At 37.8% G+C, this 26,256-nt stretch overlaps 1 protein-coding gene across 2 annotated transcripts in view; it reads right to left on the bottom strand.

Moving 5' to 3' along the window:
- Positions 1-26,256, bottom strand: part of COL3A1 (collagen type III alpha 1 chain) — a 355,595-nt gene that overhangs the window by 5,337 nt on the left and 324,002 nt on the right. Inside the window, exons 2-45 of one of the 2 annotated variants that reach the window (XM_060622309.3) lie at positions 24,720-24,922; positions 24,408-24,458; positions 23,853-23,966; positions 22,456-22,536; positions 20,388-20,441; positions 19,682-19,735; positions 18,855-18,908; positions 18,157-18,210; positions 17,936-17,989; positions 17,229-17,282; positions 16,763-16,807; positions 16,571-16,624; positions 16,062-16,106; positions 15,439-15,492; positions 14,848-14,946; positions 14,205-14,249; positions 13,952-14,050; positions 13,698-13,751; positions 13,501-13,608; positions 13,233-13,286; positions 12,532-12,630; positions 12,167-12,220; positions 11,910-12,008; positions 11,482-11,535; positions 11,320-11,373; positions 10,935-10,988; positions 10,105-10,158; positions 9,732-9,776; positions 8,803-8,901; positions 8,608-8,715; positions 8,295-8,348; positions 6,516-6,569; positions 6,376-6,429; positions 5,625-5,678; positions 4,945-5,052; positions 4,455-4,508; positions 4,175-4,228; positions 3,838-3,999; positions 3,616-3,723; positions 2,591-2,698; positions 1,386-1,439; positions 1,183-1,290; positions 695-748; positions 204-311 (exon numbers count right to left, since the gene is read on the bottom strand). In XM_060622309.3, coding sequence (XP_060478292.1) covers positions 204-311; positions 695-748; positions 1,183-1,290; positions 1,386-1,439; positions 2,591-2,698; positions 3,616-3,723; positions 3,838-3,999; positions 4,175-4,228; positions 4,455-4,508; positions 4,945-5,052; positions 5,625-5,678; positions 6,376-6,429; positions 6,516-6,569; positions 8,295-8,348; positions 8,608-8,715; positions 8,803-8,901; positions 9,732-9,776; positions 10,105-10,158; positions 10,935-10,988; positions 11,320-11,373; positions 11,482-11,535; positions 11,910-12,008; positions 12,167-12,220; positions 12,532-12,630; positions 13,233-13,286; positions 13,501-13,608; positions 13,698-13,751; positions 13,952-14,050; positions 14,205-14,249; positions 14,848-14,946; positions 15,439-15,492; positions 16,062-16,106; positions 16,571-16,624; positions 16,763-16,807; positions 17,229-17,282; positions 17,936-17,989; positions 18,157-18,210; positions 18,855-18,908; positions 19,682-19,735; positions 20,388-20,441; positions 22,456-22,536; positions 23,853-23,966; positions 24,408-24,458; positions 24,720-24,922 — 3,284 coding nt within the window. The remainder of the gene's footprint in view (positions 1-203; positions 312-694; positions 749-1,182; positions 1,291-1,385; positions 1,440-2,590; positions 2,699-3,615; positions 3,724-3,837; positions 4,000-4,174; positions 4,229-4,454; positions 4,509-4,944; positions 5,053-5,624; positions 5,679-6,375; positions 6,430-6,515; positions 6,570-8,294; positions 8,349-8,607; positions 8,716-8,802; positions 8,902-9,731; positions 9,777-10,104; positions 10,159-10,934; positions 10,989-11,319; positions 11,374-11,481; positions 11,536-11,909; positions 12,009-12,166; positions 12,221-12,531; positions 12,631-13,232; positions 13,287-13,500; positions 13,609-13,697; positions 13,752-13,951; positions 14,051-14,204; positions 14,250-14,847; positions 14,947-15,438; positions 15,493-16,061; positions 16,107-16,570; positions 16,625-16,762; positions 16,808-17,228; positions 17,283-17,935; positions 17,990-18,156; positions 18,211-18,854; positions 18,909-19,681; positions 19,736-20,387; positions 20,442-22,455; positions 22,537-23,852; positions 23,967-24,407; positions 24,459-24,719; positions 24,923-26,256) is intronic. The other variant, XM_060622307.3, reaches the window with a different exon arrangement.

Consider the following 26,256-nt stretch of genomic DNA (forward strand, 5'->3'; position numbering starts at 1 on the left):
GGAATATGATTTTCTCTTTCCTTAATCTCCCCACTGTCTCATGCCAACTACTATTTCAAATAAGCCCTTGAACCCTTTCTCACCTCTCTGTTAGCATCTTCTCTTAAAGATGGGCATTTTTCTACTTTTGGTCTCTACCATTTGCCTATCTCATCAGTTAACACACACCGAAGGGGATTTTCTAACAAAATGAATGCACTTACTGGAGCACCTGGGGCTCCTGGACTACCAGGGAATCCTCGATGTCCTTTGATGCCAATAGAACCACGTTCACCTGTTTCACCTTTGTCACCACGTGGGCCTTGGGGACCCTTTACAAACACATTTCAAATTAAGGTCATAAACACACATACATATTAGTAAAACAAAACAGAATTTATAGCAATTAAGTCTATTTGATGACATTCTATTAGGTACAGATCCCATCGACACTGCATGCATGCAACAATAAAGATTGTTCTCGTAACTTTCATTTCTGGAAGGATAATGGCATGAAACTCCAGTGTCTGATATATAAGTCCTTGGCCCCAAGAAACTTTTAGATCCTGAACTGCTTTCTGTATCATGAAAGGAAACTTAAAATTCTGTCCCATAGTGGAGTGTTTTGTCATCTCCTTTTCTGAACAGGCTGGAAAATAGAACACTTCTTATACCGTGGAATGAGTTAAAAAAAAAAAACAAAAAAACAACTCACAGGAGCACCTCGGGAGCCAGCAGGACCTGGAGCCCCAGAAGGACCAGCAGGGCCCTGAAATAAAACCAAACACACAGGGAATTGTTTATTAATTGATACAGGTTTGTTTCCTTTAAAAGTGAATAGTTTCACAGTGATGGAAGAATAGTATGCACACTGGCATTGAAAGTTAGTGCCATTTTCTCCTTCAAAGAGCTTTCCCTATGTATATCTTTACCAAGGGCTCCAAACAGGAAATCCAAGAAAGGCTTGTTAATTCAGCCTTGCATTCACCCAGTGAATATACAATTGGTCTGATTAAAGCTGCTTTGAATTTACTAATGAATTCCTCATTGACTACTGCCAGAAACTTATCAGACACCTTTATTACTACAGTTACCTAAGGAACAACTAGGATAAAAACTAAAATGAATGATAGTAGGTCGTTTGGTTGGCAGATCTGGAGGAAAGGAGGTAAGCAAAGAAAGAGAGTGCTCATTAGAACTCACGGTTTCTCCTCTGTCACCATTCTTTCCAGCCGGACCGACGGGGCCAGGTGGGCCTGGATGACCAGGAGCACCAGGAGGACCAGGAGAGCCATTCTCTCCACGGTCACCCTGAGGACAAATTCACAGACCCCAAATAAATATGATCAGTAGTTATTGCTTTAAGTACACAAACTTGGATTACCTGGGTTATGGGTTTATTATACCTTGCCACCAGGAGCTCCATCTCGGCCTGGCAGACCATCTGATCCTGGGTTTCCCTGATTTAAAAAAAAAATTAAAAAAGGAGAAAAGAAATCAAACTCTTTGGAACCATTCAAATACTATCCAAGCCATGTATTCTCAATGGTAGCAACAGCATCCAAAGAGCATAAAAACTAGTTCCCAGCAGGGTGCTTGGGTGGCTCAATGGGTTAAGTGGTCCACTTCGACTCAGGTCATGATCTCAAGGTCCATGAGTTCAGCCCCACACTGATTTCTGTGCTGACAGCTCAGAGCCTGGACCTTGCTTCGGATTCTGTGTCTCCCTCTCTCTCTGCCACTCCCCCGCTCACCCTCTTTCTTTCTCTGTCTCTCAAGACTGAATAAACATGAAAAAAATTTTTGTTTTAAACCTGGTTCTTGCTTAGGACTGAAAAATCTTAGATATTACAATGGCTGTGACGCTTCAAAGGGTCACAATGTGTAAATAGATAAGCAGTATACCTATGTCACTAAAATTTCACAGATGAGAAGGGGAGAAGTGATTAGGGAAAAAAATTGTCTAAAAGGGATCCCTAGGAAAGAGATAATAGAGAAAGCTTGAGAAGCTGATGTGCCTGTGTGGCTCAGTCGGTTAAATACCTGACTTTTGATTTTAGCTCAGGTCATGATCTCATGGTTTGTGAGTTCAAGCCCTGCATCAGGCTCTGAGCTGACAAGTGCAGAGCTTGCTTGGGATTCTCTCTCTCACTTTCTCTCTCTGTCCCTCCTCACTCACATTCTCTCTCTCTCTCTCTTTCCCTCAAAATAAATTGTTTTTAAAAAACTTGAGAAATAGTAATTTAAGCTGATAATGGAAATCTACAATTTAAGAAAAACCTTAATCACGGATAACACGCAGCACGTTTTCACACAGGAGGGATGCTGTAAATTGGGGTCTTTCCCCCCATCCTCAGCTTGTTTCTTTATTTAGCTAGCATTCATATGCTTCTACATTAATGATCATTCATCAGGTAAATATTAATGAACATGAGCATTTAAGATTATTGTAAATTGTAATAGAAAGGTTATATTGTTATTAAGGAAAGGAGAACTCTGGAATTTGGCAATATTTACACTCTTAGACATTAAGGCACAATTCAACCCTTGCTTAAATAGATTGCCAAATACTATCTGGATAATTGGATATTTACTAAGAGTTAGCACTTACATCCCTTCCAGGTTCACCAGCTGTACCAGCCAGACCAGGAAGACCCTGGGGTCCAGGAGCACCACGTTCTCCATTGTGACCAGGAGGTCCTGGTTTCCCACTTTCACCCTGTGCACAAAGAAATCAAAGACATTTTGTTTTCTTATTTTACCTAAGCAATCAATCAATATAATGTTATGAGATGTCCTTATTTTTCAAGGAAAAACTTTGTGTTATTAAAATTCTATTGAATTTTTACCTAAAACTATCCCCACCATTGAGGAAAAGCCGTGGGGAAGCAAGTTTCCTGCATTTTCCACATTGCCCAGTGACTCTGGATACCAAACAGCTAAGTAATTACATGGTTATATTATTCAGAATACATCCTAATATGAGATGTATAAATAGACATAACCATTGTAAGAAAAAATAATGATTAACCATCATGAAATTATAGGTTTATAACAACCATTAGAATTAGGTTATTTTCGACATTTGCTCTATCTAAAGAATATACATTTATCAGATATGTTCTTATAAATTGAATTGCTTAAATGTTATATCTGAACTTCATTACAATATTATATGACATTTTACTTAAAGAGGTACTCAAAGTGTCAAAATGTGAGCCCTAATAATACTGAATTATATTACCCCATTTTTTAAATGGGTACTTAAGATGCTAAGCACTAGGAGTGCAAAATAAATTGAGCTGATGGAAAAATGGTATTAATTAAAGGCTTTCATAGATCTATAAACTATTTCCCTCTTCAAAACTGACAGCTAATGAAAGAATGCTCACAAATCTACCAGAAGTATTTAAGATGGCAAGATATTTTCTGTGATATCAACTTATTTGTGTTTATGTTCAAGGCTGCCCTATGATGTGTGTTGTTTTTGTGTTCTGCAGCCTTTTAATAATACGAAAAGATCAAGAATTTGCTTCTATGAGAGGAAAATTTGCTCATTACATACTTATTATGGTTAAGTGATCTCCAAAGGCTACCAAAGGAAACCAGAGTCGCGTGAGAGATGGCCACACTCACCTTGACGCCCTGCGGGCCTGGGTTTCCCCTGGGACCTGGTATGCCTGGTGGTCCTGCAAGACCCCTCGCTCCCGTAATCCCGGCAATGCCAAGTGGGCCTGGAGCTCCCTGTTGAGCAAATAATAAAGCCTTAGTTCTTTGTGTGACTATGTTTTCCTCTACTGAATTCGTCATTACAAAGAAAACGGTATTTTCAATCAAGAAAGCAACGAAACCACTCACCGGGGGGCCCTGGGCGCCAGGAGATCCCTTCTCACCAGGCTGGCCAGCATCACCTTTGGGTCCAGACACTCCAGGGCTTCCAGGAGCACCATTGCTACCAGGTGGACCAGGGGGCCCATCCTTGCCTGGAGCACCGGTGGGGCCTGAGGGGCCTGGGTTCCCCTACAAAGAAAATTTTGAAACTTGAGTATTTTCTAATGAAAAAGTGGATTTGTCTTCCCTCTCACATTTTATATGGGACTTAATACAGAAAAGTCGCAAGGGGTAGGTTTCTCATTTTGGGCATATATGAATGTTCTTCATGGAATAAAGAAAAAATATTTTTAAAAATACTTACATTATTACCAGGAGGACCAGGAGGACCACGACCGCCGGGGAAGCCAGCAGCACCCTGGGAAATGAGAATATGTTTGTGAATTTCAGAAGTTAAGGAGAATGACTAACAAACTGCTAAAAACAAATATCAAGTGTGAGAAACGTGCTAGGTTCTGCATTATAGTTTTTACACCCTCTACAGGGATCTAGTGCTTTCAAAGCAGTTTTTATACAGATTGATATTAATTCTTGCTTTTCAATAAGAGTTTAGAGAATACCAGTTTAAGAGAATCAATACTTACGGGACCACCAGGACTGCCACGTTCACCTTTGACACCCTGGGGACCAGGGGGACCCTATATGGAATAGAGGTAGACAAGGTTTATCAGAATAGCACCAAAATCAAAATTTCACAGAAGCATTAGGTCTTTGAAAAACACTAACTCTACTTATAATGATAATCATTTTGCAGTGTGAACCCGTATCAAATCATTGTGTGGTACACCTTAAACTGGCCCACTGCTATTTGTCAATTATATCTAAATAAAACTGGGGGAAAAAGCTACAGCAGACCTACAAATGAACAAACAAACGCAAATCAGCAAGACAGTAACCACGAGGTGGTTAAAGCAACTTGATTGAGACTGTTGGAGCCAAGCTTCAAACTCCGAACTATATTCCAAGGAAGACTCTAAGCTTGTCACCATGAGAATCTCCCTCAGTACGAAGTATTAGACTATCCAGGAACCCGAGGGCTTTCTATTCAAAAGCTCACTGAAGGAGAATACTCACAGCGGGCCCAGAACCTCCGGGGGGTCCTGCGACTCCAGGGGGGCCTCCTTCACCTTTCTCACCAGGAGCACCTCTTTCTCCTTTGGCACCGGGCTCACCATTCTGTCCCTGCATTCAGAAATGACAAGCACTTGTGAGCTGACACCCTTCACAATACACTTGGCTTATCATACTCTTTCGTCAGAAAATAGAATTGGAAGAGATGGTGAAATAGAATTGGAAGAGAAGGTTTTTTGAAGACATGGCAAAACAAAGCCGATCAAAATACTTCCATGATAAAAGTATCAGGAAAATGTTAAGGTGTATGTTATTTGTCCTAGGGAGAAAGTCTTTCCAAGGATTATGCTTTATAAATAAGCACCCATAAATTCATTTGAGAAAGATAAGGTTTAGAGCGAATTTTAATTAGTATCATTTTATAATAGAATAACTTTAAAAATTTTCAGAGTGTTTTAAAATCTAGGGTATCTTGGGAGCCTCCTTGATGGGGCATAAAGGGACGGAAGGTATTTTTATCTCCATCTTTTAAAGAGTATAAATGAAGTAAAAAACAAAAAGGTGGGCAAAATAACGCTATAGGGAAGGACCAGCTGAGGCTTGACTAGAATCCAGATTCAAACGTGTGTTTTCCAGCAAGAGAGTGATTCTGGGCTGTGTGACTCATATGTGTTCATACTTACAGGAGCACCAGGGAAGCCAGCAGGTCCTGGAGGCCCATGTTCACCTCTCTCACCCTGAAGTGAAAAATATTCTCATTGGTCACAGTGAAGACATCTTTCCAAAGGGGCAATGATATATCACCCTCTGTATCATCTTATCTTTCCTTCAAGCAGAAAGTATGCCAAGCTAGCTGATATGGTTTAACTTGTGAAGACTTTTCCATTTCTCAACAACATTAGGAGTGGACAACACCAAAACCTTGGATTCTTTCCGCCTCTGATTGTTCTACTATTTGCAAGAAAAATAATTTGAGAATTTTGAAGTGTAATCACAGAACTTCTAAACAATGGAAGTATTTGAAAATGTAGTAAAAGAGTTAATTGATAAATCGATTAATTAATTAAAACCATTTAGTATATATCTGTCCTGAGTTGCCAACTCTGAAGGTAGAGAATTTTAGATCTAGAAGGTGCCTCAGGCAACAATCCTGTAGGCTTGAGAAATACTTATTTACAAATGTATATTACTTGTGAGTTTTTTTATATTTTTTCCAGAATTATTTCGGAGAGAAAGTGTGATTTAAAACTGTCTCTTGTGAATTTTAGATTTAAGGACTTTGGCCTTCCTTGGCATGTCGTATGATTCCTAAGAAAACGGTATCCTGCCGTGGAGATTCAGGGGCCCGGGGCAGAATTGCCAAAGAAGCAAGCCCACATAGCTGCCTGCCCGTGTGGGGTTAACAAGCACACTGAAGATGTCTTTAACACTTACAGGGCCACCACGAGGACCAGCTATACCCGGAAGTCCAGGGGCACCACCTTCACCCTGAAAACAAGAGGAAAAAAATATTGCCTTGCATCCAAAAAGCCAAGGATATTTTCTTTTTGTTTATAGGAAGTATTAAGTGTTACCTTATCTCCAGGCTGGCCAGCTGGGCCAGGAGGACCAATGGGACCAGTAGGACCCTGGAGAAAATAGAAATACATTTTTAATTTTAAAGAGAAAAAGCATCCTTTTTCCTGTTAATCAAACAGAGAGAATATAGACATAACATTCATCTACTGAACTAGGTAGTAGGACTTTTTTTATGACTCCAATGATATGCTTCACTTGGAGTGTAAATACTGCAGACCTTAATAAATATAAGATTCTCTGGAGATGCCTCTAAAAGACTATAAGATTCAGTGACCATTTATTGATTCATTTTTCTTTCCACTGCAGAAGATAAATGATGTGCTGTAAGATCTTACAGTAATCTCTTTTTAAAATTAAGGTACATGGCCTTATACAACTGCTTGATAATCCAAAATGTTTAATTTAACTACTCAGAGTATAAATACACATATTAAAGTTTTCAGATTGACATTTTCAAATATTGAAGTTTTACTCATGTTACATAAATGAGATACTAGTTTTTTCTTAATTGGATGATGGTTTACCCAAGTCTATTAAAAGTGAAATTTTTATGAACTTCTTTAAGGCAACCATAGTAAATGTAACATCTAAGTAATGACTTAATTATTGTGCTTATTTGCTGCAATCTTCTACAATGTGTTTGCTAATGTGAATATAATTGATGGTGACTTTTTTTCATTTTGTTTGTTTTTAACCCCTATTTTGAAGTAGTTATAGATTCCTGGGAGGTTGCAAAAGAATTTACAGGAAAATCCTGTGCACCTGTCTCCCAGCATCCCTCAATGTTAACATCTTACACAATCATCATACAATATCAAAACCAAGAAACTGATGTTGGTATGATCTATAGAGCTTATTCAGGTTTCAGCAGTTTTTTTTTTAATGTTTTATTTATTTGTGTGAGAGAGAGAGACAGATCATGAGCGAGGGAGGGGCAGAGAGAGAGCGGGACACAGAATCTGAAGCAGGCTCCAGGCTCTGAGCTGTCAGCACAGAGCCTGATGCAGGGCTTGAACCCACAAGTGGTGAGATCATGACCTGAGCTGAAGTCGGACGCTCAACTGGCTGAGCCACCCAGGCGCCTCCAGGTTTCAGCAGTTTTATATGCACTCACTTGTGAGGGTGGGTGTGCCTAAGCTCTACACAACTTTATGAAGTGCAGCCTTATACGATTACCACCATAATCAAGATACTCAAACGTACCATCACTGCAAAACTCCCTCACATCACCTCTTTTAGTCACACCCATCTTCCTCTCCCCTATTCTTAACTGCTGGCAATCACTAATTATGTTATTTCATAAGTGTTACATGGATGGAATCACACAGCGTGTATCCATTTGAGGTTGACTTTTTTTCACTCACCATGGTGTCCTTGAGGTCTGTATAAGTTGTTGCATGGATGACTAGTTCATTCCTTTTCATTGCTAAGTAGTATTCCATGGTATGACTATACCACAGAATTATAATTTTCATAAAATCATGAGCAGTATTGATTATCTTGGATTTTAGTGAGTCACTATGACTTTAGTCTGTAAGTAACCTTTATCACAATTTTGAGATTTTTCTATTCTCAGGTCACTATTGAACTATCAGCTAATGATAGATATAAATCAGGAATTTTAACAGTCATTTGGGCCTTCCTAATGGCCAGAAAATGGCAAAACATGATATAAGTTATCATGATGAGTTCTTAGAGCAAATATAGGTTGAGGAGAAGAACTATTCCTTGTCACATACGGGTAAGTCTTATTTTTCCCCAGTGCGAATACTCACCCTTGGACCATCTTTCCCTGGAGCACCATCAGCACCTGAACTGCCTGGTTCACCCTGTCAAATAAAAGCCAATGTCATCCCATTAGAAGCATCCTTAATGAAAATCTGTCAAGAAGAAGACCAACCCTTAAGGTCTGCTGTGATGTATAGTAGGTGTTCCGATTAATAGTTGCCCTGGCAATACATCTCAATTTTCATTTACTATTAAAACGGTAACATTAGTTTTGAAAAGAGGTTACTTTACAACAATGTTTCTTTCCTTCAAACTATGAAGTCTGTTTCATGACATAATTAACAGCAGATATGTCGGTACCTTGTCACCCTTGGGACCAGGGCCTCCAGGACCTCCTCTTTCTCCAGGCATCCCTTGCAGACCAGGAGTCCCAGCAGCGCCAGCTGGCCCAGGGGGACCGGCAGGCCCCTGAAATTAAGGTACAAATAGTAAACCAGAAGAAGGAGATCGAGTGCATTTTGTGAAATCTAGGTAAAATGAACGATGTAGAGTTACCTTTCCTCCTTCGGGACCAGGGGGGCCAGCTCCACCTCTCGGTCCAGTGGGCCCCAAGGCTCCAGGGGGCCCACGTTCACCGGGGGCACCGGAATCACCCTGTGGGAGGAAAATGGAATAGCTCTGTTAGAAAGCCCAATGTTGGGGCGCCTGGGTGGCTCGGTTGGTTAAGCATCTGACTTCGGCTCAGGTCATGATCTCACGGTCCGTGAGTTCGAGCCCCGAGTCGGGCTCTGTGCTGACAGCTCGGAGCCTGGAGCCTGTTTCAGATTCTGTGTCTCCCTCTCTCTGTGACCCTCCCCCGTTCATGCTCTGTCTCTCTCTGTCTCAAAAATAAATAAACGTTAAAAAAAAATTAAAAAAAAAAAAAAAAAAAAAGAAAGCCCAATGCTAAAAACAAAACCAAACCACCCTGAATTGTATTATTCTGATGCACACCACTCGCTTCTTACTGTATATTTTTGAACAATATGGAAATTTTTATAGTTACAAAAAGACATTTGATCAACTGAATGAGAAATGGAAACCAAAAAAGAGTCTGTGTCAATGAGGTAACTTTGATTCCTGATCTGATGAGCTTGCTCTGAAAATGTTATTATTTTATTCACAAGGGCGAATATTTAATAAAGTTTTTCTACCAAAACAGTTTTCCTCTGCAGAATCAATGCACTGGAAAGATTTTTCTTTTGCAATTTCAGGCCCTTAGTTGCTTCTATAGCATTTATTCATGTCAGAAAATTTGATTTTCCAGATGAAGCAAATCTAATATACTAGAAATGCCTTGAGTTACCCAGAATGTATTCACCAAATATTTGCAATGTTGTGCTTCTAAAAAAAAAGACCATTTCGTTTGATATACTAAAAATGAATCACTAATCAATTGCTCTATAACAGGCTGACGAAATTAGAAAGTAAATAGAGATATTTACCTTGCCTCCTGGAGTTCCAGGTGAACCAGCTTCACCCTTTGGACCCTAGAAGATTGGCATTATATGATTAGGCCTATATCAGAATGCATGTTACACGAATGTAAGTAAAGTACACATTTGATTTGTTTGCATTTTATACAATTTGTTAAATCTTGAGCTATGTAGTCTTTCTTTTATTTTATGGTAAAATTGAAACTTTCCATGTGATAGCTATGATTAAGTAATTTTTGTTTGTTTTGTTAATGAATATTTAAAAGCTTAATGTTAAAACTCAGAAACTGTGGCATGAGAAAACGCAGAAGTTAATAACTGATAAATGATTATGATTTATTCTTTTGGTTTCTGAGTTTTGAAAAAAAGGCATGCAACTTACTGGTTCTCCAGGTTTTCCATTTTCTCCTGGAGGTCCACTGGTTCCGGGTAAGCCCTACAAGGGATCATATTTGTATTGTGTAATCACTTCAAACACTGCTTACAGAAAAGCTTCTCATATGTATGCTTCTGCAAGGTATTCAAAATGGTTTTAGCAATCTTTTTAAGGCTAGGATATTTGTGGCTCTCAAAATTCAATGGCAGAGATGTGACAATCATATCTTCCAAACTTATGTTTATCTCCCTCTAATTTTTCCCTGCATATAAAAATGAATTAATGAGTATGGTGAAATAGATTTAGCTATGTGAACTTAAATTATGATAAAATTAAGTATAAGCATAAAGAATTATGCATACTTAGGGGCACCTGGGTGGCTCAGTCGGTTAAGCATCTGACTTTGGCTCAGGTCATGATCTCGTGGTTTGTGAGTTCGAGCCCTGCGTCGGGCTCTGTGCTGACAGCTCAGAGCCTGGAGCCTGCTTCAGATTCTGTGTCTGCCTCTCTCTCTGCCCCTCTCCCGTCACACTCTGTCTCTCTCTCTCTCAAAAATAAGTAAACATTAAAAAAATATTTAAAAAAAGAATTATGCATTCTTAGTTAAAAAAAATTAATTCTGGAATAGACATGGAAGTTTTGCCTGTCTATTAACATTGGCTGTCATTTTATTTCAAGGTGGAAAACAGACCCACACATCTTCAGATGTATTACAATCTAGTAGTGTCACAAAAAAATAATTCACTTAGCTCAACAAAGATATAGCTCTCAAGGGAAAGTACTGAATTGTCTGGTTAAAGCAGGAGCCGAGTGATATTAAAATAACAAGTTCTTACTTGTAATCCTTGTGGACCAGGGGGTCCTACATCTCCTTTGTCACCAGCTGGCCCCTAATGTAGAAAGATATAATGAGAAGCTCTATTACAAAATAACCTTTCATATTTAGCAGACACAGTTTTCCTTTCAACAGGCTCATTACTTAATTTAAAACTTAATGGAGGGAAGCAGGCCAGAGTCTGCTCTGCGGAACTGATGCAAAGGAGACAGGTAATCTAATCTTTACTTCTAGTCCCTCAGCATTCAGCTAGTTAAGTAACCAAACTTCATAACTGCTCTGGTGAACTAGAGTGATGTAGTTAGTGTCAAAGATTATACAATTCCCGCGGTCTTTTTCCTGCCCCACTCCCACTCACTTCCTTCACCTTCTGCGAGTGAACTTACGGTAGGTCCTGGGGGGCCTTGAGGTCCAGTTTCACCATTTTTCCCAGCAGGACCCTAAAAAATCAAGCAGTTAGGGAAGAGGTCACAGAGATAATAGAACTCATAGGTTGGAAATGAATGCATCGATAGAAAGTTGGAAAGAAGTTAATGAAAGCTACATACCTGAGGGCCAGGACCTCCAGGACCACCTCGTTCTCCATTCTTGCCTGGTGCACCCTAAAGAAGTGGCCAGGTGTTACTAATTCCCAAAAAGAAATCATTCATTGTCTTGTTCCCTTTTATTTTCGATCTGCCTCTTCCACACACACATACATACATCCATAACCAAAAACAACTTTCCAGAACTCGATTTCCATAAATTTGCCACTCTTCCCCCAGAACCCCCTCCCCCCCGAAAGAAAGAAAGAAAGAAAGAAAGAAAGAAAGAAAGAAAACCCCACAAAGCTCCCTGTCTCACATGGTATTTTGATTTTCATATATTCTTCTGTGCTTTGAAGTGAAGATCACATTTTGGCCATCTCCACACTCCCATATGGAAAGTAAAAGCCTTCTGTCAAATATTTATTGAAGAAATAAAGGAAGGAACTCACATCATTTCCTTTAGGACCAGGGAAACCCATGACGCCAGGCTGACCTCGGGGACCAGATGGGCCTGGAGGACCTGGGCGGCCACTTTCTCCTTGACTTCCCTAATGAGAAAAAAATTACATTAATAGAGGTTTGATAAAGATCTCATCAAAATATACAATATACATATAAAGGCTATACAATATACATCAAGGCTAGGCCAAACTGTGCATTCCATTATTCACTGGGCTTATAAAACGAGATGTCAAAATGTACATACGGGAGGTCCTGGTTTCCCATCACTGCCTGGTCCTCCTGGGCTTCCAGGCATGCCCTAAATTGAAGAAGTCAGTCAGTCAGGTGATTTAAAAAGGATAATTAAAAAATGTATATAACCATCTGTAAAATTCTGAGATTTCATGTGCAGCCTTTTATTCGCACACATTTTTCTGCCTATAAAGTGTCTCAGTCAAGTGTTCTATTTTCCGTTTTTCTTCCATCAATTCTAACCTTAAGTTATCTTAAGAGTATTTTGCTTTGTTTTGAGGCTATAAAAGTATAGTTTGCTTTGATTTGCCTTTAATCCTTTATTTGCCTTTCTTCTTACTAAATGGCTGTGTCAATCAAATGAGTGTTTCTCTGTACCCTTATTCCTGGACCTCCAGGGACACCATCTCGGCCAGGTTCTCCAGGAGCTCCTCTGGGCCCTGCAGGGCCTGGACCACCACGCTCCCCAGCGGGGCCCTAAGAGGTGAGATAAATCAGCAAATATGTAAAAGAACTTTTATTGACCTGGACATTGACCATATTCAGGTGTTATAACTAGAACACTTCCTTTTGTCTCTTAAAGAGAGTTGGTATGCTGCTTACATGTCCTGTATAAAATCACTGTTATCTATTAGCTTGGATGATCATATTGGGAATATTTGGAGGCAACTTTGATGCACATCACATGCCAGCAATATTCAGTGGGCATAGCGACATATTTCTGTGCATATAAAGTCAAATATCTTTGATGTTGTAAAGTCATATTTGCATAGCACTCTAGGGTTTTCAAAGGACTTTCAGGCATTTTAATTTATCTTACTCTTGCAATCATACTGAAATAAATGATTCTCAGATAACCTCAAGAATTCTCATAGAAGTTAAGTGATTTGCTTTAGTTACAAAGCTAGGAGAATGGCTGAGCCGGGCTGGAATCATTGTTTTATATTGGGAATTTTTATTATTTTTAAACTCCAATATATTTCTTTCAGATATTTAGGTTTCAGTTAATGGGGAACTGTACGGAAGAATGTAACTATTTGCAGTAGCAGCCCTTACAAGATAGAAAATAAATTATCTACCTTTTCTCCTGGAAGGCCGTTTGCTCCAGCAGGTCCTCGGAACCCAGGAGCACCCTGGAAATAGTGACAGGCAAATGTTTCAGCCCAAAGCATTAACAATTTTTCACAGTTTTTGAGTAGCGATATCTTCCCATATTACACAATGCTTCAAAACCAGTATTTGAGATAGAGTACTCAAGAAACATCACGGTCGTCTCACCATGAAGGTGAAATTCTATGTGGATGATAGTGATGTTGTTCTCCTTTTAGATGTTCCTGGGAAACATACCCTTTCTCCTGCAGCTCCCGGAAGTCCATTTGCACCAGGTTCTCCAGGCGAACCATCTTTGCCGTCTTCACCTTTAGGCCCTGGGATACCTGGAGAACCAGCTTCACCCTATGAAGGGATATCACCAAAGGGATAATTTGGTTGCTCGATTTTCATCCGAGGTAAGAAATAACCAGTTCCGTTGGGGGAATACTTACACGTTCACCACGTGGCCCTGGCTCTCCTTTGGCACCGTTTTTACCAGGTTCACCCTAGTGAAACAAAATCTTGGTGTAAAAACAGGGAGAGTAGACCAACAAAGTCAGCAGCAGCAACGGCTGATCCAAGTATAAAACCGGGGTGAAACCAACATAAATTCAGCTGAACAAGTACAAAAAGTCTGCTGTTTGTATTTTTGTTGGGGGAGTTAAACCACACCGGTCAGGCAATGAAGGAAAAATAGGCAACTTACTGCAGCACCTCGCTGTCCAGGAGCACCATTGGTTCCAGATGGTCCAGGAGGACCCCGGGCTCCTATCAGTCCAGGAGCTCCAGGGATGCCAGCAGGACCCTAAAAATTGCCGAGGGACACTAATATTAGTCAAACTTGAACTTTCTTTTCTGAATAGCCAACTTAAACATCGCAAATGTCTTGTCATGCAAAATGCAAGGGAGGCCAATAATGTGTGTGGATGAAATGAGAGTGAGGGGTGAGGGCACCTTACCATTTCGCCTTTACCGCCAGGACTACCATTGGTCCCAGGAGGGCCCTGGAGGGGAAAAAGAGCATATTAAAAATAATGCAAATAGTGAATATACATTTGTAAAGTAAATATATTGGTGGGTGTTGTGCTTTATAGAGACTCGGTGATTCCTCATGATTCCTCCAACTACAGCACAACACATAAAATGTAGGCAAAAGAATTATCATAATCTGAATAAATTAAAGATCATATGTATATGGTCTAAATAATATATAGAATATAGAGATATTATATTTATAGAATATAAAGATCATATGTATATGGTCTAAATAATATATAGAAGCGGTTTTTAATACTGTTTCTTCTCTGAAGTTCTGTAATTGGTGATTAGTTGGGGCACATTCTTTGAAGTATCTGATAACTCGACATCCTCAACTTCACTTAGTCGTATAAACAGATAATTCATAAATTCTAGAAGAGCTTAAACCTCAAAAGACATGATTTTTAGCACTAATCCAATCAGTATTTATCACAGTAAAGTCATTTCAGAGGACGAAGCAACATTTTTTCTCAAAAAAATACTTTAATTGATAGCAACATTAAAGCATATGGTTCCATGAAATGAGTGTAGCAACTCTTCACAATGGCTGTATTTGTTACTTACAGGAGGACCTGGAGCACCAGCGTGTCCCTGAGGTCCTGGTTCTCCTCTTTGTCCAGGGGAGCCACTTGAACCAGGAGATCCTGCAGGTCCAACTTCACCCTAGGGGATAAACCCTGAGTAGTCATTTTCTCTTGCCATTTCTAATCACTAAGCTAGTTCAAACCCATCTCCCAAAGGCTGGGATAGCAGGACAATACACTTTATCACAAGCAAAGAATCCTGAATCACAAAGGCGGAGAAAAATGGTAACTATGTGTGTGACTATGTTATCTGCTTTCTAGAAAGAGGCCGGGGAAAGAGAAAAGAAATATCAGAATAGTTGAATGCCAGGGATAACCCTTTTTGGAATAAAAACATAAGGCTTTAAAAAGCTGAATCAGCTGTGTCTCCCTCTCTCTCTGCCCCTCCCCCGTTCAAGCTCTGTCTCTCTCTGTCCCAAAAAAAAAAAAAAAAAAAAAAAAGCTGAATCGGTAAAAATATATCTACTTGATGGGTAACAAAGAAAATATTATTTTCAAGAAGCAATCCAATGATTTTCTGTTGTCCTCTCCAAGATCTATTTTATATTCTATTATAGAAATGCATGTTTACCTTAGCACCAGGGGAACCAGGGAATCCTGCAGTTCCAGGGGGACCAGGGGGACCCTGAAAAAAATTAAATACAATTTCAAGAGCTCTTGAGTAAACAAAATCTAACACTATAGCAAGTAGTACGTAATAAGTTAGCACATACACAGTACAGAAGACAATTATGCAGACAAAATAGTATTTGTCACCTTGGATGAATATGATGTGGAGAAACAATGTGGTAAACTAGAGAGCAAAATCTTTCTGCCACAAATTCTGTGACTTTGTGCAATTTTCTTAGCCCTCGGCTCTCGTCCTCTTGTTTATAAAATAGAGGTAACATTATTATCTGTTTTGCAGGGCCCTTTTAATTGTCATGTCCAGTACTGGCTATTAACTGACTCTGTATGCACTATACAGATGTTAGTAATTGGCCAAGTATAATAGAAAGTATCAGAATTCTATTTATGGGTTCAGTCTCTTTACATTGTGTCTAGATTTTGTTTATGGAGTTAGTGTCAGTTTGAGTGAAATGTTTATAAACGGTGTTGAGCTTTGAGTCTACAGTTCATATTATTCCAACATTCCATACCATGTAATCTGTCATTACCCTGAGGCAACTCAGGGTTAGATCAAAAGTTACTTACTGGTTGTCCATCACTTCCGCGAGCACCATCATTACCTCGAGCCCCCTAAAAAGAGAAGTTTGTCTCAAATATCTTCTTAATTCTGAAAAGCTAGTCACAGATAATGTTCTGACTAAAATGCTGACTCCATTGTGTTGACTTTTCCTCCAGTGTATTCAAATCTGCTTACCAATTGTATATGTTTAGAGTCAAATTTTTAAAATTCTGATGCATACAGAGATGATCTGATGTGGAAGAACTGGATTCTGCATTTACCAGAACTGAATGTGAATTAACGGTTCTAACAACATATGCAAAGATAACCCTTAAATTTTTTTTTTCAAAAGAGAGAATAACTATAAAACCCTTGTTTGTTTCCCTACCATTAAGGCTAAGATTTTACGGAGGCGTCTTTAAGTGCTATTTTCTAGAGAAGATTTTCCTGAAGATTGTCACAGCCTGAAAACTTGGCTGAGACCCTTATCTGTGACTCTGGGCTGGAACTGTGCAATGTGGGCGGCTATACTCACTGCGGCTCCGGGAAGTCCTGGCCGTCCTCTTTCACCAGGAGCTCCTCTTGGACCCTATAGAATAAGACAGAAACAATGGTGGTACTTTAAACCTGACCTGTGTAAGAACAGCTGGAGAAGGAGTAAGGCGCGTTTAGTTTTAGATGGAGGTTAAGAAAATAAAACTGAAAATTACATGAGAAATACAATTACCATGGGTCCAGGAGCTCCGTTTTCACCAGGCAGGCCATTTTCCCCCTAGAAATATGTACAAATATGTTACCATTTTGTAGAACAGGGAGAGCAATTTATAGTTTTATGAAGTATTATGAAGAATATTACAGAACCTAAGAAAAAGATGTATGTTTTAGCAGTATCAAACTTTTGTTAGCATTTTATTTATCATAAATCCCAGTCAGCATTTTGAAAACTTGAGGATGAGACAGAAGTAATCAGTGAGTTACTCAGAGATGCACAATCATTTCTAATCTAGACAGTTCAAGTTATCTGCTTTAATGGAAGCTTGAACAGACCATCTAACTAGTCACTGTTATTCAGCTCCTAAAATACAAAATTCAGGTAAATTTCAGAAAAAGTTTACCCCAAAATCTAAATCTTAATTATAGCTATAACATTTAAATGAATTTGCTTATGAAACTGTGATTTTGTTTTGATTTACCTTTAATCCAGGAGCACCTGTTTCACCCTTTTCTCCATTTCGTCCATCAAAGCCCTAGGAAATGTATAAAAGTAGTAAAAATATTAAGATCTGTTAACTATCCAGAATGGTTGAAAACCATTGAATTTTTCATAACTAGTTTTTACCACTCAGCACTATTTTCAACACTGACATAAATAATTTAAAGCTCTTTTAAATTGATTGAAGACATTTGACATTGATTTTATAGTAAAAAATCTGAACTAATTAGCAAGTACAATTTAGTTCAATTAGGAAGTTGCCTTAACTATAGCAAATATCAGCTTCATAGATTTAATTCTATTAAGTTGTTATTTTTGGGAGTCGGTTGGTTGAATGTACCTAATGCTTGCATAGAATAAAGTTGCTTGATTCAAGTGTAAATTACATTTACCAAGTCCATGAATAACATACAGTTCTCAATAATATATTTTCATTTTTTTCTGACAGTGATGATAAGAAAATTAAATATTTATTTCCCAAGCCTTTTCACACATTTAAAATCGGTTCCATTACTATCTGTAAAATAATTAGTTGGTTTGGTCAACAAAGTTGATGGGCTTACAAAATCTAATCAACTGGTCGTCAAACATATATTTGACACATACTCAATTGCCCAATAAAATTGGTTAGGCAAGTAAACACAGCGAAATGAAACAGTTTATAGTCAATTTAGAAACTCTACTTACTCTATGTCCTTTCATACCAGGGAATCCAGGCATGCCAGCTGGACCCTTCATACCCTAAAAATAAGGAATAGAAAAGTTATTAAGGAATTTTCAAATAGAATCACAATGAAGTAGTAAGATGTCTTCTATTTTTAAGTTTAATGCCATTTAATTATATCATAATTTTCAAGCTAAGATCATTGTGATTTCTCCAACTATTTCTTTAGATGCTGAAGACTTACTGGAGGTCCGGGCAACCCTCGCTCTCCAGGTCGCCCAGGTCTTCCTGATTCCCCCTAGGTGGAGAAATAAAAAATACATAGGTGCTTGTGTAGAGTAAACACATTGTAGCCAAGTAGCCAACCAATTACTTAGCTTTTTTCTCCCCAAAGACTCATGAAAGTGAAGCTAAGCATATGTTGTTAGGACAGCTTTCCTGGTAAAAGGAACGGGGAGGGCTTCTCCCGTCTCCATATGAACTTGTGAGTAATGCAGGCATTACTCTTCGTTGAAACATTATGACTCTCTCTCAATCCACTGAGAAAAATTTGCGATTGGAAATTAAATGGGAAAGGAAGAATGGCACAATATTGAAGGTGCTTTTAAGTTTCCAAGTTCATAAAGTATTGATATCAGTTTCTCCATTACAAGAGGCAGAGAGAAGACACTTGTTTCTCCTCCAGTTGAGTGATATATTCACTGGATGGGTCCTCTTGACAGTGAAGAAGCACATGTAGGGGTTCTGTTAGTTTGGAATTCAAAATATGATGTATATATAGCTATACAAATACTATATTTTCAAAGATTAATATGAGCTAAAATGTCACTAGGATAGCGACATTTTGAGTGAGGTTTTTCTGAGCCTAGTACACACCATATGCCACTTACGATATGCCAACTTGAATTTTGCCATATCCCCATTCAATCTTTAAAAACTTACATCTTTTCCAGCAGGACCAGATGGGCCTATAGCACCAGGGGGTCCTGGGGGGCCCTGAAAATAAGGAAATAAAATACAAATATATCTGTAGCTTGTTCTGTTACAATTTATGATTATATATGTTTTCCTCAAAGGAACCTCCTTTTAGGAAATTCTCTCAACAGTTTTCATTATGATAATGACACATTGAGTTAATATTACACCTATATTATATCAAGTTTTTACTCTCTAATGAACTTATTTTTAATAGGAATTAAAAATATCACATACCTGTATTTTACATCACATGTAAGTATTTATACACCAATGTGCACTTTTACATTTTGTAAGAGATTGAATTTTTGATATCTAGGTATTTCCAAATATTTTGAAATATTAAACTAACTTCACCTCACTTGCTTGTTTACACAGCATGGTTTTTCGCAGGGCTCTATTAGATTGTGTTTATTTCTTTTAAATTAAGTTTTGAAAATTATATGTCAGAAGAGTAGATATTAAGGTGAACTGAGTGGCTACAGTTAAATCTATATTTAAGAGATAGAGGATTTGCATCCACACTAGGAGGGGAACTATTGTGGTGGCTAATTAGCCAGGGAATTCCTAGATAAATAGCAAGTATCCTTAAGAAATCTAAACCATTAAATGAGTCCAAAAGATCTTTGAAACCAGTTCAACTCTCATAAGAAAATATCAGTTATTATTTTAAAATTTGAGCTTAAATTCAATCTATACATTATAGGACATTATAGTGATTATGTTTCAGAAAATGAAGCTGGTTTCTATGTAGAATTGTCAATTTCTTAAATGTAGATATAATTGTTACTTACTGCAGGACCAGCTTGCCCAGGTTCACCAGGGGGACCTTGGTATCCTGGAGAACCCTAATGAGTAGAATAATGTGTAAATATTTTAAAAGTAATGTAATATTCATACCAGACATTTATATCTTGAAGACAGTGTGAAATCAGGATTCATGTAGGCAGTCAGTGAATTTTATTCCATTTTATAAATACTGAAACCAAAATTTTTCAGATTAGAATAAAGCATATTTATTCCATTCTATCCACTCCATTCCATTGAAATTGAATTGTTTTGAACTTGGAGACATAACACATGCACATTAAGCCTATGACTTTGGATTCTGTGTTTCCCTCTCTCTCTCTCTCTCTCTCTCTGTCCCTTTCCCACTTGTGCGCTTTCTCTCTCTCTCTCTCAATCTCTCTCTCTCTCTCTCTCTCAAAAATAAACAAACAAACAAACAAACAAACTTAAAAAAAACATATAATTCTCCTTCTGGCTTTGAAAAGCCTATGGCTTAATTTTACAAAGGTTTTAATTGCTCGTAGTTATTGGTAGAAAGGAATTAAATATGAAATTCCAACATCTTTGAAGAAATGATAGTTTTTTGGATGTGATATCTGTACTTAATTGTGACTATGCATGCTGGAATGGTGAAATTACAGCAAGATCCATGTTACCTTGATTTATATAATATGCATGAAAATAGAAAGCACCACTAATGGCTATACTTACTGGAGAGCCAGGATGACCGGATGTACCAGGGGGACCAGGAGGGCCAGGGGGACCCTGGAATGTAAATTTGAGGGATAAATATAAAATAAATGCATCTGAAATACACTTTATTCAGGCATCAAAGAGATGCCTCTGTTTAGAAACGATACATTTAAAACAATGAGAATAGCATACCTTGTTATATGGTAACTATTCAAGGATATGATTAATTTTATTAGGTATACAGTAAAGATATCACTAAAAACATCACTCTAAATGGAATTTCCACAGAATCAATAAAAATCATTGCTAAAATTATTGCTAATCCCTCCAAAAGGGGATTCAAAATCTGGAAAAATCCATGCAAAATGCTAACAGAGTCTCTGCAATATTAAGATTAAACTGGTACTGGTGAAAGAAGCATTTTTTTTGCCTGCCAGCCCAACTCCCTGTGGAAAAATATTTATCTGCATACTGTAAATCCAAGTTTCTAAAAATAATGATGTAAATCAACCCAGAAGTTCTTAACTACGTCACTGAATTATGTTGAAATGAAGGTCTAGATGTGTATTTGAGAATCATCTTACATGGGACAATGATACATTACAATTATAACCAATCGATGTATCATTGCTCAGGAATACAGATTAAACTAGAAAACCTTCAGTTTTGTAGCATGTTGTATCTAAACACTGACACTAAAGATATAAAACTACAGGCTGTAATTAAACTTTCTCTTGTAACCGCTTTTCTGGAATGTTAATAAGTAGTGTTTTCTTTTTAGTTTTTGTTTTTTAGTAAAAACTGTATATAGGGTTGAAAAATGAATTCATAATTTCAATGTAGCTGAGTAAGACCAGGTATTTATATTGTTAATATAGTTCTCCATCTTGGGGCATCTGGGCGGCTCAGTTGGTTAAGAATCCAACTTCAGCTCAGGTCATGATCTCAAGATTTGTGAGTTCAAACCCTGCATTGGGCTCTCTGCCGTCAGCTCAGAGCCTGGAGCCTACTTTGGATTCTGTGTCTCCCCCTTTCTCTTTCTGCCCCTCTCCCACTTGTGTTCTCTCTCTCTCTCTCTCCCTCTCTCAATAATAAATAAGTAAATAAACTTAAAAAAAATAGGTCTCCTTCTGGCTTTGAAAACCAAACACAAAATTCACATTCCTCAAAACGTCAGAGATTTGTAAAATTCTCTTTTTATAACATATCAAATTTAAGGGTCTTTCCAAACTGGTCATTTGGATCTATTAGTTAAAATTTTGTCTTCTGTAGTTTGGGAAGTCACAAACGTGGTGTCTAATGATCCGGGGGGGCAATCTTCCATAATCCCTGAAAATCCAGTGTCATGTTTCATTTACACTTACATACCTGTTACTGGCAGTAAAACCATAATCTTCCCCACGTTGCTTTTCCTGACAGCCTGTTCTACGATAAGGGTCATTTACCCGGGACACTATGCATCATGTCAAGGTGCCCAGGTTTCAGTGATTTTTTCTATTTTCTTCTGTTAAAACTCTAGGTCATTTACATTCAGGGAAACCATTCAGGTTCAATGTGAATAGCTACCATTTGTAATAGAAGAACTTAAGGCTCAATAAATTCTGGAAATATTTGTATTAGATTTTAGGGTTTGAGGTAAGGCAGATTGTAATCTTGGACAATTCATCACTCGGATTGTCATCTAGAAGGGAGCATTTAACTGATGAAAGCTCATGAAAAGAAGATTCTGAACAATTTAGGGAGCAAAAGGGAAAATGAAAGGGAAAAATAACAAAACTGGGTTAAAATGAGGAAATACATGAGTCTGAGACCTAATCATGAAGGCAGGTGGGCCCCTGGTAGGAGTGCTTGTGTAAAGAAGGAAGGGGTGGCAAAACAGGCATGGGATGAAAGGGAGTGAGGGAAAAATGAGCGAGGATGGAAGGATTGTGATAATCCTACCATGTGCATTCCCAGCCTTAATGGAAAATGAGCTATTTTGTACAAGTATGCAATAATAATGTATTACTAGAAAAACAACCATTCAAGAATTAACAAACTGGAAGCAAAATAATGCTCTAAAATGCTGAGAAACATTTGTACATACAGCTGGCCCGGGGTAGCCTGCAATTCCTGCTCCTACTACTCCAGACTTGACATCGTATGATTCAAACTGGGGAGAGTAGTTCTGCAGCAAAGAGAACAGATATGATCATTTTGACATATAGATTATAGTTCTTTCCAAAAGCATTTAGAAGAGGTGCATGTAACATCTATTATTCACTGATAAAAAGTTTCTGCATGCCAGAGGATGTGGTATGCATTATTTAATTATCTTGCTTATCCTGTCTGTCTGTAGCTTCAGATAGTAGATACCCTACAGAAATACTTGCTTATGTAATGCACAAATCTTTCAACTAATTCTATGCAATGTTAATTCCAAATAACTTGTTTCTATTTGGTCTTACTCAAATTATTATTTCTAAGTGATATCTGCAGCATTAGAAACATAGGATCACAGACTATTTGAAAGCTGAAAGATTCTTGAGATCATATAGTCTGATCTTCTCATTTTGAGCAGAAAAAATGGAGAAGTCAAATTGCTTTACCAACATTTAATGATGCAAGTAAAATTTGCATTGCCTGGCTTCTGGTTAGTATGCCTAACAAATTTACTCCCCAAGTAAACATCCCCATAGAAAATAGGCACAAGAATAATAGAAAAGCTCATGTGCTTATTGGATTTCTTTGCAGATTATTTTGTTTTGAATCCCAGGCCTACAAATGGGTTATGTTTGGTACCAGGATAAGAATAAGTTAGATGGTATGCTTTGCTTTCTGTTGAATTGACTTTTGTACAGCGTTTTTTTTTTTTTTTTGCACTCAGAGTGATTTGTGCATATGTGGTTTCTTATTTCTCCTAACCCCATGCAGCAGAAATCTTGTCTTATTTATTTGTTTTAGATGTTTTAAATGCAGAGGTAGTTGGTTGCCATGTTTTTCAGGAGGAGCTGGATGTGCTCTGAAGGCTTGGCAAGAGTAGCTGCATAAGCTTGAATAATCCTGTTGAAGTCAACAAGGAGTGTTTGCAGCTCTTCAACTGCTTTTTGTCCAAACTTTCAGAGGCTTCACCATTGAGGTTATGAATAGAATAAGGCACAGTTGCAGCAATTCCTAAATACTCTAGGTTAATTATTTTGGGAGTTAATGGCTCATTTCACAACCATAGTGATATATTATATGCCTGCTGAGAAGTTGGGAAATTTTGCAAAGATAATAGCAGCAGCATTGACATTATGAGGAAAAGTAAAATCTATGAAGCACTTAAAATACTGCTCCTCACTCATAAACACTAAATAAGGATTTGTTGAATACATAAAGTCAGAGAATAGATATAAGGAATCCACAAAAGTGAGATGTAACATAGGCTAAAGAAAAGAAAGTGAAGTAGGTAGTTTTAAAGGGGGAAAGAGGGGAGGATCTTTTTGTCCTGGAATTTATTACCTGAGGACCAGTAGGGCATGATTCACAGATTCCAGGGGGGCCAGGAGAACCAGGGGAACCTGGCTGTCCTGGAATACCAGGATCACCATTTCTCCCAGGAATACCAGGAGGGCCCTAAAAGAATCAGAGACAAAAACTCATAAAACAGTGCAAAATTCTAGTGATTCAGAATCATTATCGAATTGTAGCTTCTCTACTTTATAAGATGAGGAATCAATATACGTGATACATATTTTCTTGCGGATTCATACACTTTTATCTAAATCATGTGAATAATTTCAGTATGATTTATTTCTTTGTATATTGACATATATTTTATTTTTCAAACTGATATTGGGGATAAAGACATTATTAAAGTTTGGGAAACTTAAATATTCACATGTACAATTATGGATTCTCTGTTTGGCCTCTTTTGTGTCATTTAAATATATGGTAGTAAAGGAAATATCTGAATGATGAAGGCTCAAATATGAAAAAGCTGTTAGAAGAAGAAGAAGAAAAAAAAGCAAACTACTTAAGGAACTCATTTCAATCCCCTGAAGAATGTTTACTTACTGGATCTCCCTTAGGGCCTTGAGGTCCATGACCATTAGGAGGGCGAGGAGGCTAATAAATGGAAAAGATACATATTAAATAAGACATAAGAACATCTTTCCCACGAAGTGTGCCCCAATTTGCATATTTATTTCTTATCCCAATCACATCCAGTCCCTAGTTTTAAGCCAGAATGTTCACCTTTTACTTGTAATACCAACATGATTATTTGGCAGACATTACTTTCTTTTCCTTTCAGGTTCCTATGATATAGGAACTATTCATGTATTAAAACACGAATCTTGAAGATGTACAGATTTTTGGTAAACTCACAGCTGTTGGAGGCTGTGGGCAAACAGCACAACATTCTCCAAAAGGGATCTCTGGGTTGGGACAGTCTAGTTCTTGTTCGTCACATATTATGTCATCGCAGAGAACAGATCCTGAGTCACAGACGCATATTTGGCAAGGTTCTGGCTTCCAGACATCTCTATCCGCATAGGACTGACCAAGATGGGAGCATCCTCCATCAACAGCTGGAAAATAAGTTAGATGGTGTGTTGTTATCTTATGTTTTGCTGAAATATGATTTTTGTTACGCTATCATGATTTTCCAATAACCAAAGTGGAGAGAGTTTGAAACAAAGGATTTCTTCCTTTTAGTAAACTAACTTATATGTTCTTATAAGCATGCCTTTGCAAAAAAAAAAACACAAAAAAACAAAACAAAAAAACCCACAAAAATCCACACATTAAATTGCCAAGAGCATCACATTCTCTCTACATAATTTGCTAACTGGTAAGAGATTGCTTAAAATACCAAATCTGCTTATTAATTTCAAAATGGTACATCATAGTAAATTTTCCTTAAGGCCAATAAGTGTTTCAATTTCAATTAGAGTTAAGAATTTAATACCAATGGAAATCACACCAAGCACTTAAACATTTATTTATTCCTTGTGTGATTGAAAACAAGCCTTTCTAGCCATCACTACCTTTGCTTTAACAGTAGATAAGAGTATTAAACTATAATGATGATTTTGTCACTAACTCTGAAAACTTTCTGGATTTTATTAAGCTAATTAGGAAATTCATGGGAAAACAGATACTCCTGGCTGCACAACACTCTTCCAGATTCCTGAGAAAGCTCTAGCAAAGCTTATTGTATGTATTGACTATCACTGCCACTCCATTGGGCATTAGTAGGTCAAGATGATCTGACATAATATATCGTATATCCCATATGAATGTAAAGAGATTTCCAAATCACTAAAAATAAATAGTGTTTTTAAAAGATAAATATGGGCAAGGAATGAGTAAGAATAATAGGGAAACATATGAATCATGACCATGTGTATTTGTGGCTTAACATGGTCAAAAATTTGCTTCAACCAAAGTTTTAAACTTGTTTCCTAATTATATGTAAGGTACTCACATTTCAGCAGCCATTAACAATGAATCAGCTCAGGGATTGCCAAAACAAAACCTGCTCTCAATTCTTAAAGCATTAGCTGTGGATTGTGGTTAAATACAACTTTAGTTCTTGAGGATTACTGTGATAGCTTGCCAGTACTTGAGTAAATAAGAAGTTTCTAAACATCTGCAAAAATTTTTACAAACAACAAATGATGTACTGTTCAGGATTTATATTTTTGTAAAACAGTGAAATTTTATTTTCTGAGAGCCAAGATCTTTAAAATGTCTGCTGAAAGAGGCTCGCTTGGGAGGAAGCAAGTGGTTTAACAACCATATTTTTTGCTGCCTTGTGGCCCAGAGACCTTTGAGGGGCTGCTGAAGTTTTTCCATCTGGATATTGCATACAGCCATGAAGATCACCTTGATAAGTTCCCACTTCTACATCCTCTCATAT

Source organism: Panthera onca, chromosome C1 (genome assembly GCF_046562875.1).
Source record: "Panthera onca isolate mPanOnc1 chromosome C1, mPanOnc1 haplotype 2, whole genome shotgun sequence".
Classification (NCBI taxonomy): domain Eukaryota; kingdom Metazoa; phylum Chordata; class Mammalia; order Carnivora; family Felidae; genus Panthera; species Panthera onca.